This window comes from Piliocolobus tephrosceles, chromosome 8, assembly GCF_002776525.5.
Source record: "Piliocolobus tephrosceles isolate RC106 chromosome 8, ASM277652v3, whole genome shotgun sequence".
NCBI classification, from domain to species: domain Eukaryota; kingdom Metazoa; phylum Chordata; class Mammalia; order Primates; family Cercopithecidae; genus Piliocolobus; species Piliocolobus tephrosceles.
The window spans coordinates 81,804,792-81,819,874 of record NC_045441.1 but is presented as its reverse complement, the minus strand read 5'-3'; the positions used below and the strand labels follow the sequence as shown (position 1 = coordinate 81,819,874).

General features: G+C 36.2%; 1 protein-coding gene across 1 annotated transcript in view; it reads left to right on the top strand.

Moving 5' to 3' along the window:
- GTPBP10 (GTP binding protein 10) overlaps positions 1 to 14,604 on the top strand; it is a 34,481-nt gene extending 19,877 nt beyond the window's left edge. Inside the window, exons 5-10 of the mRNA XM_023226647.2 lie at positions 1,718 to 1,791; positions 3,874 to 3,926; positions 6,658 to 6,765; positions 7,282 to 7,359; positions 12,402 to 12,525; positions 14,311 to 14,604. Coding sequence (XP_023082415.1) covers positions 1,718 to 1,791; positions 3,874 to 3,926; positions 6,658 to 6,765; positions 7,282 to 7,359; positions 12,402 to 12,525; positions 14,311 to 14,573 — 700 coding nt within the window. The 3' untranslated portion in view covers positions 14,574 to 14,604. The remainder of the gene's footprint in view (positions 1 to 1,717; positions 1,792 to 3,873; positions 3,927 to 6,657; positions 6,766 to 7,281; positions 7,360 to 12,401; positions 12,526 to 14,310) is intronic.
- The last annotated feature ends 479 nt before the right edge of the window (positions 14,605 to 15,083 follow it).

The window sequence follows — 15,083 nt, the reverse complement described above, 5'->3', positions numbered from 1 at the left end:
CCATAAGAAAGAATGAGGATATCTTCCTAAGGAAGTAACTCAGGAATGGAAAACCAAGTGCCACATATTGTCACTTATAAGTGGGAGCTAAGCTGTGGGTACACAGAGGCATGCAGAGTGGTGTAATGGACGTTGGAGACTTAGAGGCAGGGAGGATAGGAGGACTGTGAGGGATGAAAAACTACCTATTAGGTACAATATACATTACTTGGGTGATGGGTACACTAAAATCCCAGACTTCGCCAGTACACAATCTGTCCATGTAACAACAAAAAAATCACTTTTACCCGTAAAGCTATTGAAATAACAACATTAAAAGAAATACGCTGAGTTCAGTGGCTCATGCCTGTAATCCCAGCACTTTGGGAGGCCAAGGTGGGCAGATCACGAGGTCAGGAGATTGAGACCATCCTGGCTAACATGGTGAAACCCCGTCTCTACTAAAAATACAAACAAAATTAGCCAGGCATGGTGGCGGGCGCCTATAGTCCCAGCTACTCGGGAGGCTGAGGCAGGAGAATGGCGGGAACCTGGGAGGCGGAGCTGCAGTAAGCTGAGATGGCACCACTGCACTCCAGCCTGGGCAACAGAGCGAGATTCCATCTCAAAAGAAAAAAGAAAAAAAAAAAGATACGAGCCATTAAGCCATGAAAAGATGAAAAAAAGTCGCAAAGGTTTAAACATAGTCATTGCATTGTTTAAAGTTATTTAGAAAAAAAAACAAATAATATACACTTGTTTGCATAAAGAAAAAGGTGTCTATGAGTTCCACCACCCAGAAATAGCTATTAACAGTGTCTACCTGTATACGTATTTTTTACAGTGTTATTTAGAGTGAAAAATTGTAGACAACGTAAATGTCTGTCAATAGGAAATTAGTTAAGTAAATTACACTTCACCACCGAAAAGCGTTCACCTTGTATTATTCAGTTTAGAGAGTAGGCCAACCAACTATAAAGTAATTTTCCCTTGCTTCCTTCAAAAAAATATTAAAACTTGAACATGGTTAAGACTGTGTAACAACTGCAAATTTTTTACAGAAAATACAGGGAAAAAGAGCATGTTAAGTGTCCATGTAGGTGCCAGTAGAAAAATGAAGACTTCGGAAAAGAAACTCTGGGAGAAATGACCCAGTTTCTTTAAAAATAAAATTGCAGATGGGAAACAAGATGGAAGGGGGAGCTTGAAAAGAGATTTGAGACACATCAGGTATTTGTAACATACAGACCTTATTTGGTTAAGATGTGTATTGTCAATGTATTAATATTTATTGAAGCTGGGTGATAGCTAAATGGAATTCATTACACCTCTCTACTTTTGTATATATATGTTTGAAAATTTCTGTAAAATTTTTTTTTAAAGCAGTTTACAAAACAATGTAATATTTTGTCAGTGTTTAGCTGGAGATAGTAAGTTGCAGGTGTTTTTCTTTTTTTAATTTCTTTCTGTTTTTCTATGACTTCCAACAGGTTTTTATTTTTAAATCATAATTAGAATAATTATTATACACTTTCAATACTGAAACATCTTTAGTGTCCAGCATGAATTTATCTTTACCTTTTTTGTAAGTGTATGTTCTCAAGTTTTTCAAGATTATTTATAATACGTTTATATTCTACTTTCAATCCCAAATATATTGAAGAAGACTACTTGAATTGTTAGGAATTCAGAGATAATAATATTGACATTTGTGTATAATTTTATATTCTTGTTTCAGATTTCCAAATGCTGGAAAATCCTCTTTGCTAAGTTGTGTTTCTCATGCAAAACCTGCGATCGCAGATTACGCATGTAAGTATAATTTGATTGTATATTTTAATGAGTGGAGGTAAACTTTTAAAGACTAATACATCTCTGAGAATGAATAAAATGACAACTCTGAGGGTATCCTTAGTTGGAAAACTTTTGGCAGATAGACTGCTGTTGCTCAGGCCAAAGTGCAATTGCATGATCATGGCTCATTGCAGCCCAGGCTAAAGCCATCCCCCTGCCCCACCCTCCCATGTAGCTGGGACTACAGGTGTGTGCCACCATGCTTAGCTAATTTTGTGTGTGTGGGGGGGGGTGGGGTGGCAGGGCGGGAACAGGGGTTTCCTTATGTTGCGCAGGCTGGTCTTGAACTCCTGGGCTGAAGTGATCTCCCACCTTGGCCTTCTAAATTGCTGGGATTATAGACGTGAGCCACCCTCCCCAGCCATATTTTCCATTAATCTTTGAAACCTCTGTATCCCTCAGCAAAGTTTCTTAAACAGGTTAGACACTTTATTGCATTTATTTTTCTGTTGCATAGTAGTTTATTTGGTTTAGTTAGGATTTTATGAACCACTTACCCTTTATCAGGCACTGTGATAAGTACCAGGAAAACTGAGTTGAATACTTCCATTCATTTAGCAGATACTTATTTTTAGGAGCCATATTAGGTTCTGGGATTACAAAGACTGATAAACAGAAACAAGCTCCTATTTTGACTTTTATTGAGTTTGTAGACTAGTGGAGTAAGGCATATATATCACTGATAAATATAAAGGAATATAAAAGGATACTATGAAAGAGTGTAGATGACTGCTTTAGGCTTCCTTAAGGATGTGTGATTTTGGACTGCTATATGAGGGAATCATTACGAGTTAATTAGTAAAATAGAGTGGAGGGTGAAGGGTCTTTAATCAGAGGAAATAGATTTGTGTGTCTAGAGAACATGAAGTAAGGGAAAGAATCGAGATGAGCCTGGAGGTGTAAGAGAACATGTCACATAGACCGTTTAGGCTGTATTTGATTTTTGTATCTTAAGAGCAATTGGAAGCATTTAAGCGAGGGATAAAATGCTTAAGTTTGCTCCTCACAGAGATCTCCGCCTATAATATAGAAAATGGATTGGCGTGGGACATGAAGGGGTCTGAGAAAACCAGTTAGTAGGCTCTTGTGGTAGCTAGATGAAATATAAAAGAAGCTTTGGTTAAAAGTAATGAGTATGATAAGATCTCTGCCATCATTAAAAGGACAGAGAATGCCATTAACTTGGAAAATAAAATCAAGCCATTCTAAAATTAGACTGTGACGAAGTAGAGTGAAGTTTGGGCTAATTGCTATAAATCACAAGGCCAATATTTGTTATAATATGTAGGACTTGAGAAGGAAAAGCTTTTAGTCATAGGAAAGAGGCTAGTGTGGGATTGATGAGGCTTAAGGATAACAATGAGAAGGAACTAGAGGATAACTGAATGAGAAGGAACTAGAAAAATTTCACCCACAGATCCAGTGATAGAAACCTAATACCTGACCCTCCTGAACATCTATCACACACCTTAAAGTGCAATAGAAGAACGTTGATGTTCAGTAATTACATTAGGCCTATGCAGATTATAAAAATCTGTATTTGTCTTTTTCCAAATACTATTTATTTGTTTATTTATTTATCTATTTTAGAGACAGGGTCTAGCTGTGTCACCCAGGCAGGAGTACAGTGGCATGATCATCATACCTCACTGCAACTTTGAACTCCTGGGCTCAAGCAGTTCTCCCACCTCAGCTTCTGGAGTAGCTAGGACTACAGGTGCACTGCCATGTCTGCCTGATTTTAAATTTTTTGTAGAAATGGGATCTCACTATGCTGCCCAGGCTCATCTTGAACTCCTAGCTTCAAATGATCCTCCTGCCTTGACTTCCCAAAGCATTGAGATTACAGACATGAGCCACAACACTTGGCCCTCCAAGTACATGTTAAATAGCAAAGATAATAATAGTTTCCATTTTAGCAAATTAGAACAAAATCTGAATGGAAATATTGTTTATTCCATACATAATGCCAAGACAGTTTTGAGAGTACCAGCCCTAAAATAAATTCTACTCTTAATTTATTGCTGTGTTTTCTTTTAGTTACAACATTAAAGCCTGAACTTGGAAAGATTATGTACCGTGATTTCAAACAGGTAGGTGTTTTTAAAGTAAAACACTATATTAGAAGTCAGAGTACTTGGTTTTGGTACTTACTTGGATTTTATAGTATTTGCCTGTTTCTGTGGTGTTAGGGGAGAAAGGGTAACAAGATTTTGTTTATAAGTGAAACTGGTCAGATTAATTCTAAGCACTATCATAATAAAATATTTAATTTCTTACAAAGGTTAGGTCTAGTTTATCCCTACAACATTATGTCTTCTTCTTGGTCTTGGTTTCTTCTTATTGCAAGTCTTCCTTTTACTACTATATTGGATTATTTGTCTTCATTTTTTAAAAATACTCTCTAAAGTTCATAATAATTTTATTCCAACTTTCTTTTTTTGAAAAAAAAGTGTTTTAATGGAGTTTTAGTCTCAACCAGCTATTAAAATTCATTTTTCCTTCATAAGTAACAACTGTGGATCTTCTGCATAATTAGAATAAAAACTAAAAAAAGGAAAGTAACAATATTTAAAATATAATGTACAATCTGGTAGGTGTGCTCCTTACGTATACGTAAAGTATGATACTATATAATATTACAGCAACAGAATGTTGCTGTAATGGTAGACACAGTATACATTTGTTAAAATCCATAGAATGTACAGCACCAAGAATTAAACAATTTTGTAAAGTATAGACTTTGGGTGCTAATGATGCATCAATATAGGTTCATATAGTTTTATGACGTAATTTAAAGAAACATTAAAAAATTGTATGCGGTTATAATAGTGATATAACATTAAAATATAAAACTTCAGTTATAATATAGAATGTTAAATGTAAGTAAAATTGTATTAAATATAGGATAATATGAATATAGAGAACAATATTTAGAGGAAAAGAGAACATCCTTTATACCTAATTTTTAAGGGAAATCAGTAGAGGAAATTTCAGGACATGAGACTTCTGTTATACATGCTGCTTTGTCAGCTTCCTTTAAGACCCTGAATTCTTTATCTACACTGGGCAGGGGATGTTGAGTACTGCCTCTCATTCTTTATTGCATTTCAGAATTATCTGGGTGGCCTAAGAACAGCAATGATAAGTGATGCTTAGGCCCCAGAGATTTGAAACTAAATCTCTTGGGGGTAGGACCTGGGCATTTGTAGCTTTTAAGAGTTCCCTACATGATTACGATGTACCGTGAGGTTTGAAAAGCACAAGTGTGGCCGGGCGTGGTGGCTCACACCTGTAATCCCAGCACTTTGGGAGGCTGAGGTGGGCGGATTACGAGGTCAGGAGATCGAGAGCATCCTGGCTAACACGGTGAAACCCCATCTCTACTAAAAATACAAAAATACAAAAAAAAAAAAAAAATCAGCCAGGTATGGTGGCAAGTGCCTGTAGTCCCAGCTACTCCAGAGGCTAAGGCAGGAGAATGGCATGAACCCGGGAGGTGGAACTTGCAGTGAACTGAGATTGAACCACTGCACTCCAGCCTGGGCGACAGAGTGAGACTGTCTCAAAAAAAAAAAAAAAAAAAAAATGTAGAATGATCATTAATAATTATTATTCCCTCTAAAAGGAGTCTAGGAAACTGTATTCTTCTATTAAGTTGGTGCAAAAGTAACTGTGGTTTTGGCCATTAAAAGTAACGGCCAAAAGTAGAAGAAAGTAGGAGAGCCACAACTACAACTCAGGTTTGTCAAATACTGTTTCACCTGACTGATCTTACTTGAATACTGGAACAAGATGAGATGATGACTAGGTGACAAGGAGGCATGCTCAGGTGAATGAACTTCTAGATGATAGAACTCTGCTCATCATGTAATGCCATGAGATTTGCTTAAGTAAAAACAATAATGACCTACCAAAATGTGAAGCATTAACAAACATGGCACTACAAAGAACAGGTGAAAAGAATCACACCTCTATTAATATAGTAAAGTGTATTAAAAGTAATGCCAAAACCACAGTTACTTTTACACCAACCTAATACTTTGTGAGAATGGTTGATCATCCTGCTAGTATAATATGAACAGAAAAGGAACAATGGTGCCAGATCATTACAAATTGAATTTAAAATGCAGAGCTGTACCTGGCAAATGTCTGCTGAATTAATATCTTTGTAAACTTGTATGAATTCAGAGTGTAAGGGTGGAAATTCTATGAAAAGTTCATACTGGACAATACCATTTAGGAAATTATAAATACATTTTAAACTAGGGATTAGTGTGGTGGCTCACACCTGTAATCCCAGCACTTTGGGAGGCTAAGGTGAGAGGATCACATGAGGATCGGAGTTTGAGAGCAGCCTGTGCGAGATAGCGAGACCCTGTTTCTACAAAAATTTTTTTTGTTAACTGGGCATGGCGGTGCGCACCTGGCATCTTAGCTGCTTGGGAGACTGAGGTGGGAACGTGGCTGAGCCCAGGAGCTCGAGGCTACAGTGAGTTATGGTCACACCACTGCACTCAAGCCTGGGTGACAGCAAGATCCTGTCTCTAAAATAACAATAAATAAATGTTAAACTAATCTGTAAAATTCCTCAATTATTAGATTAATAGTAAATATGGGACTCTAATATCTGATAACAAGATTTTAATTCTTAATACTGTACATTAATTTTGCTTTCATAGTATCTTGACTTTTCAAAGATTTAGTAGTAATCATAAGTTAGGAACTGTTTATATTTGAAATATCTTGAGAATTTTTGGATATAATTGAACTTGTGGTTTTCATACATTTTCCTTTTTCATTAACCATTTAACTTTGTATTAGATATCAGTAGCTGATCTTCCGGGTTTAATAGAAGGAGCACATATGAACAAAGGAATGGGCCACAAATTCCTCAAGCATATAGAAAGAACTAGACAACTACTTTTTGTTGTAAGTCATATGCATACTAATGTGGTGATGTTCAAATAAATTGAAAACCAATGAATTTAGTTTTTCTAAGAATTTTTTTATAAATAAGAAAATGGTAGCATATGTTACTCCACTAAGTCTTTTATAATACGGGGATGGAAGTGACATTGTTTACTATATCATATGTAAGTTTGGCCAAACTTGCCAACATGTATTTCCTTAAGATTTCCAACATACTACCGTATTATATAGTATCATAGTATCTCTTTCATTTTTCATTGATGGTGCTAGAGTTATATATGAGATGGTCTTTACTCATACAAGTTGTCTTATCCTAGTTTTTTATTAATGACTGTAATTTTATTAGAATAATTAAAGTTATCTTAACATCTCTTTCTGTTATTTATTTTGAATTACTAAATAACAAGTAGAATACAGATAAATTGTTTTTAGCTTGAGAGAATAAAACACTTTAAAACATAGAAATGTATAGCTATTCTTATGTTAAAGGCTGTCTCTTTCCTTCTCTTTTTTTAGGTTGATATTTCTGGATTTCAGCTTTCTTCTCACACTCAATACAGAACTGCTTTTGAAACCATAATACTGCTTACAAAAGTAGGTTTTCTGTTTTACTGTGTTCTGTATTTGGTCTAATATGTAGGAATATAAGACTATATGAAATAACATAATTACAGCCTATACATACTCTGCCTTTAAAGCTTTGATGTCAGTTAAAGAATTACCTAAACTTGTTGTCTCCAGTTCCTCTACATTCATTTACTCCTCGAACTACTGCAATGGATAAAACACTCCTGGGCTTCCAAATCCCTATTACATACTTCCCAGACTTTTATCTTGCTTCGGCTTTGGCACGTTGTCTAATTCTTCTTGTTTCTCATTCTTAGTTTTGTGACCTGTAATCTTCTGGTTCTATTTCTACTCTTAACAGTATTTCTCAGTCTCCTTTTTAGGCTCTTTTTTTTCCTCATCCTTTAAGTAACATTATCAAAGTTCTGTCCTAACCTTACTTTCCAAATCCACTCTCATTGCTTTAGTTACGATTAATAATATTGATAACTGCCAGATCTGTAGCTGATACCTACATCTTTTCATTGTTCTTTTTTTTATTTGAGACAGTCTTGCTTTGTCTGCCAGGCTGGAGTGCAGTGGTATGATCTCAGCTCTCTCTGTCTCCCGAGCTCAAGCAATTCTCCTGCCTTAGCCTCCCAAGTAGCTGGGATTACAAGCATGTGCCGCCACGCCTGGCTAATTTTTGTATTTTTAGTAGAGATGGGGTTTCACCATTTTGGCTAGGCTAGTCTTGAACTCCTGACCTCAGGTAATCCACTCGCCTCGGCCTCCCAAAGTGCTGGGATTACAGGTGTGGGCTGCCGCACCTGGCTTTTGTTGTTCTTTATACCAGATGCCCATTGGACGTCTTCTTTGACTGCATGTCCCATTAGTCACTTAAACTTAATATGGATAAAAGTAAACTTTTAAAAAACTTTTCAGCCATCCCCGTAACTTAGTGAATGTATAAGCTATGATACACTGATTCTTCTCACCACCTACACAAGTGCTGTCAGTTTTTTATCCTAAATCTCTCTGAAATCCTTCCTCTTGTCTTCATCTACACTGTTACAATCATCAGTTCTTCTTACTGGAATATTGAATCTGGTCGTGTCCAGTCTCCCTGTGTCCTGCCTTGCTTCTCTCCAGTCCATTTTTTATATGGCAGCTAGAGTGATCTTTGTAAAAGCACCAAGCTGATGCTGATGTTTCCTGCCTAAAACACTTTAATGGACCACAATAGCTGTTAGGTTAAAGTCTAACCTGAGCATGATTTATGAAATCTGTAAATTTGGGCCCCTGCCTGGCAGTCCTCTGTAACCCTGTCCCCTGGATGCTATATTTCAGCCATGTGATTTCTCTCTTAAGACGACATGATGTTGCTTACCTCCAGGACTTTATAGATCCTATTTCATTTGCCACTTCTTGTCTATAATGATTAATACTGCTGTGAACATTTGTGTACAGGTTTTTGTATAGACGTGTTTTCATTTCTCTTGGATATATACTTAGGAGTGGAATTGCTGGATCACATGGTAATTCTTTGTTTAACATTTTGAGGAACTGCCAAACTGTTCCGAATTGGTAGCACCATTGTGCCATTTTACAGTCCCACCATCAATGTATGAGAGTTCCAATTTTTCCACATAAATGTCAACACTTGTTGTTGTCTGTCGTTTTTACTTTAGTCATCCTAGTGGGAGTGCAGTAGTATTTTATTATAGTTCTTATTTGCATTTCTCTTAAGATTACTGATGCTAAGAATCTTTTTATGTGCTTATTAGCCATTTTTGTGTCTTTGGAGAAAAGTCTGTTCAGATTCTGTGTGCATGACTATTTGCATTATTTGTCTTTTAATTGTTCAGTTTTAAGCATGTTTTATATTTTTGGAGATAAGTCCCTTCTTTTTTTTTTTTTTTGAGATGTTGCGGGGGCTGGAGTGCGGTGGCACGATCTTGGCTCAGTGCAACCTCCGCCTCCTGAGTTCAAGTGATTCTGCAGCCTCAGCCTCCTGAGTAGCTGGGATTACAAGCACGTGCCAACACACCCGTCTAATTTTTTATTTTTAGTAGAAACAGGGTTTCACCATGTTGGCCAGGGTGGTCTTGAACTCCAGGCCTCAGGTGATCAGCCACGTCGGCTTTCCAAAGTGCTGGGATTACAGATGTGAGCCACCATGCCTGGCCGGAAATAAGTCCCTTCTAAGATACATAATTTGAAAATATTTTCTCCCCTTCTGTGACTTGTCTTTTCGCTTTTTCAGTGTATTTTTTGTGTCTTCTTTGTGGCAAAAAACATTTATTTATTTAATTTTCCAGTTTTGTTAAAGTGTAATTGACATAAATTGTGTGTACTTAAAGTGTACAATTGATATTTGGATATATGTATATATGTATACATCGTGAAATGATTAAATCAAGCTAATTAACACAATCTATCATGTTACATTTTTGTGTGTGTGCTGAGAACATTTAAAATCTGTTTTAGCAATTTTCAAATATATAATACATTAACTATAGTCATCATACTGTACAATAGATACCCAGAGCTTATTCATCCTATTTAACTGAATCTTTGTTCCATTTGACCAACACCCCTTCATCCTTTCTCCCCCAAGCACCTTGGCAACCACCATTTTCTCTGCTACTATGAATTCAACCTTTTAAGATTCCACGTATAAGTGGGATTATACAGTTTATTTGTTTTTCTGTGCTTGGCTTATTTCACTTAGCATAGTTTTCTCCAGGTTCATCCATGTTGTTGTAAATGACAGGATTTTCTTTTTTTAAGGCTGAAGAGTATTCAGTTGTGTGTGTGTATATCACATTTTCATTATTCATTCATTGATGGACACTGAGGTTGATTCCATGTCTTAGCTATTATGAATAATGCTTCAGTAAAAATGGGAGTGCAGAGATCTCTTTGACATACTGATTTTATTTCCTTTTGATATATATCCAGAAGTGGGATTGCTGGATCATTTGGTAGTTCTATTTTTAATTTTTTGAGAAACCTTTATACTGCTTTTTATAATGGCTGTACTAATTTACATTCCCACCCAACAGTGTTCAAGCATTCTTCTTTCTCCATATCCTTGATAACGCTTGTTATCTTTTGTCTTTTTGATGATAGCCATCCTTCCAAATGTGAGGAGCTATCTCATTGTGGTTTTCCTTTTCATTCCCTAATGATCCGTGATGTTGAACATTTTTTCATACACATATTCACATATTGGTCATTTGTATGTTGTTGAGAAATGTCAATTCAGGTTCTTTATCCATTTTTAAATCAGGTTTATATTACCCAAAGTGATCTACGGATTCAGCACAATCTGTATCAAAATTCTAATGGCATTTTTCACAGAAATAGAAAACAAATCTTAAAATTTGTATGGAACCACAAAAGACCCTGAATAGCCAAAGCAATCTTGAGCAAAAAGAACAAAGTTGGAAGCTTCACATTACCTAATTTCAAAACCTACTACAAAGCTGTAGTAATCAAAACAGCATGGTACTGGCATAACAATAGACACATAAACCTATGGAACAGAATCCAGAGCTCAGAATTAAATCCATGCATTTACAGTTAATTTTCAACAAAGGAACCTAGAACACACAGTACGAAAAGGACAGTTTTCTTCTTCAATAAGTGATATTGAGAAAACTGAATATCCACATGCAGAAAAATGAAATTAGACCCTTACTTCACACCATGTAAAAAATCAGTTCAAAGTTGATTAAAGACATGAACTCAAAGCCTGAAACCATAAAACCACTAAAAGAAAACAGAGAAGTTCCATGACATTTGTCTGAGCAATTATTTTTTTTAATGTGACCTCAAAGCACAGGCAACAAGAAGAAAAATAGACAAGTAGGATTGCATCAAACTAAAAAGCTTCTGCACAGCAAAAGGAATAATCAGCAGAGTGAAGAGGCAACCAAGGGAATGGGAGAAAATACCCGTAAATCATATATCTGATAAGTGGTTGATATCCAAAACATAAGGAAGCAAAACAACTCTTAATAGCAAGAAAACAACCCCAAATTTTTAATTTTGATGAAATTCCATTTGTTTCATTCTTTTCTTTCCTTTTTTTAAATTAAAGTTTTTTGTAGAGATGGGGTCTTGCTATGTTGTCAAGGCTTGTCTTGAACTCCTGAGCCCAAGTGATGCTCCTACCTCAGCCTCCTAAAGTGCTGAGATTACAGGCATGAGCCACCATGCCCAACCTTATATATTTATTTATTTTTATTACAAACAGGGCCTCATTCTGTCATGTAGGCTAGAGTGCAGGCATGATCCTAGCTCATTGCAGCCTCAAACTCCTGGTTGGTAGCCTTAAGCAGTCTTCCGCCTTTTCTCTACTCTTTTAGTTGTGCTTTTCATGTTATATCTGAGAAACAGTTGTTTAATCCAAGGCGACAAAGATTTATTCCTAAGTGCATTTACTTTTTCCAAGAATCCTACAGGTATAACATTCAGTGATCATTACTGACTTCTGAATTTTATCTGTGTGAAGTCCAGATACCCGTATTTGACTCCAGAGGCAAAATTACAACTGTCTCTAGGATATCATTTAAGCTAAAACATACTAACACGTGACCTAACCAGAATCATTTTTTTTTTTTTTTTTTTTGGGGGAGGCGGAGTGTGGCTCTGTCCCCCCGGGTGGGGTGGTGTGGCCGGATCTCAGCTCACTGCAAGCTCCGCCTCCCGGGTTTACGCCATTCTCCTGCCTCAGCCTCCCGAGTAGCTGGGACTACAGGCGCCCGCCACCTTGCCCAGCTAGTTTTTTTGTATTTTTTAGTAGAGACGGGGTTTCACCGTGTTAGCCAGGATGGTCTCGATCTCCTGACCTCGTGATCCGCCCGTCTCGGCCTCCCAAAGTGCTGGGATTACAGGCTTGAGCCACCGCGCCCGGCCCAGAATCATTTTTTGAAATTCTTCCTTTTGTTTTCTGTTGTTGGGATTTATTGCATTTCAGTGACGTGAATGGGCTTTAGATCACCCAGGTCATTAATTACCAAATAAGTAGTTTATACAGAAACCAATACTAAAATTATTGGGTTTTCTTTTTTGATTTAAAGGAGTTGGAATTGTACAAAGAGGAACTTCAGACAAAACCTGCACTCTTGGCAGTTAATAAAATGGACTTGCCAGGTGCCCAAGATAAGTTCCATGAATTGATGAACCAGCTCCAGAATCCTAAAGGTAAGCCTATTTATTCATTTAATTCTAATTTGAAGAATTATTACAATGTACAGAGAATGCTGTTATAATCAGTGGAAAAGAAAACTGACAGTTTCTGCTCTTAAAAGTCACGTTTGAAGAAAGAATGTAGAAAACATGTAAATAACATTGTAACATAATAATTATCAAATTCTAGAATGTTTGATGTCGACAGTAAATTAAAGGAGACAAAGATTAATTTGAACTAAAAAGGTCAGGCTTCATGAAGAATAAAACTTAAATTGGGCCCATAAAACATGTGTGGGATTTGAATAAAAGGAGGAAAAAGTCAGCATCTACCCTGTGAAGTCTTTCATTTTCATTAACATACTTCACAAACTCTTCATTCCCCTAGTACTGTACATCATAAAATTAAAAACAGAACTAAGAAGTTCTAAAGAAGTATGTTTCTTGGCAAAACTAACTCTATAGATAGTTTCTGAAGAGGATGAGTCTTCTGAAAAGAACTGCATTTTTCCTGTGTATGTGTGACACAGAAAAATAGAAGCCGTGACTCCAAAATGATTTATTTGTCTGGAATTTACTTCTTGGACTATATGTAAAGTAACTTAAAGGGATTCTCCACAGTTTTGAATATTGACATTTTCAGAACACCTTGTATCCTATGGCAATGATGATTTCATTCAGAGTCTAGTAGAGAACCTCATGCACAAATGAGGAAAAGTAGGGTGTATGGTATGTGGCTAACATGTTTTTCAGTAATATGTCTCTTTTTATTTTTGGTAACAATTGTGGGAAAACAGATTACAGTGTGCTAAGACTGTCAAACAGCACCAGAAGGTCCTTTCCTCTCAAAAATCTTTCTCCTGTGTAATTTACATGTTGGAGCTGTCCTTGAGTTAATAAATTACTCATGGGATATAAATATTCCCTAATACTAAATAGTCTTCATTCCTAATGACATTTGCTTTATAAGGTCATTAGTTCTGTTTGCTAGTTGATCTTGCGGAGAAGGGAATTTTCAGAGGAACTACCAAAAGTGGGGGTGACTCAGGAGTCCGTAGCTGTTCTGACCTATTGTGAAATAAAATGTAGGCCCTTTAGTGATAATCCTGAGTTAGCCTCTCTGGACTTTCTTGGGGACCTTTGAATCTCAGAAAGCAAGCTCCATGTTGTCTTTTCCACCAGTCTGTTTCAGTTCAGCCTTTCTAGTTCATATCAGTTAATCCATCCAATCAGTATGCCATGGTGACAGGGAAAAGGTAAAAGTAATATAACAGTTGTTAGTCCATGTAGGGTGATAGATTGGACTCATCTGAAATTATCTTCCCTTGAATTCTCTATAATCCCTCTTCAGTTTTTGTATGGATCCTAGCATCATTGATGATAAACTTTTGGGAAGTTAAAGGTCTCCAGTGTCCTGAGGCCAAGTAGAATGTCTCAAATTATAAATGATGTTACTATTTTTACAGAAAGTGTCTTTCAGAGAATCAATGCTGCCTTACCTTATTTAACCCCCTACACAAAATTTATTACTTCCTTAAGTAAGTCATTTTTGTGATTCATCTTCTATTCATATTTAGTTTGGTTTAAAATATATTCATCTAACAAGTATATTTTGTGCCAAGAACCTTACCATAATCAATAGTAAAATCCAAAGCTCTGAGAACTTTAATTAGAGAGAAAAGGGGAAAAAAGGCATGAAAAATGCTAAGTTTTTGGTTCCCTGCTTCACAAATCAAACCAAAGTTTTAACTAACTTTCAAAAACAATGAAAATCTGCTTAGTTTGTTTCCTTTCTTTTAGATTTTCTGCATTTATTTGGAAAAAACATGACTCCAGAGAGGACTGTAGAGTTCCAACATATCATCCCCATATCTGCAGTTACTGGAGAAGGAATCGAAGAATTAAAGAACTGTATAAGAAAATCACTGGATGAACAGGCCAACCAGGAAAATGATGCACATCATAAGAAACAATTGCTTAATTTGTGGATTTCTGATACAGTGTCTTCTAGTGAGCCACCATCAAAGCATGCTGTTACTACTTCCAAAATGGATATAATTTAAATATATTAAAAATGGTATTAATGGAATAGTATTTAATGCTTAAAAACAAGGAAATCCTTTCTTCTGTGACAAGCTGGAGGACATGTTAAGTAAAATAAGCCAGGCTTAGAAAGACAAATACTGCATAATCTCACTTACATGTGGAATCTTAAAAAGTTGAACTCATAGAAGGAGAGAACAGAATTTGGTTATCAAGGGCTGGTGGGGCAGTGGAGGATTGAGGAGATGGTCAAAATATGCAAAATTTTGGTTAGACAAGGAAACTGAGTTCAAGAGATCTATTGTACAGCTTGGTGACTATAATTAACAACAATGCATTTTGAAAGTTACTGAGTAAGTTTTAAGTGGTTTTTCCAAAAAGCACATAAGGTAATGCACATTAATTGGCTGTATTGAGCCATTCTACAATGTATGGATATTTCAAACATGTTACACATGATAAATCCATAGTTTTTCTATGTCATTTTAAAAAATTATATTTAAATTTTGTATTTTGAAAGCTTTTTCACA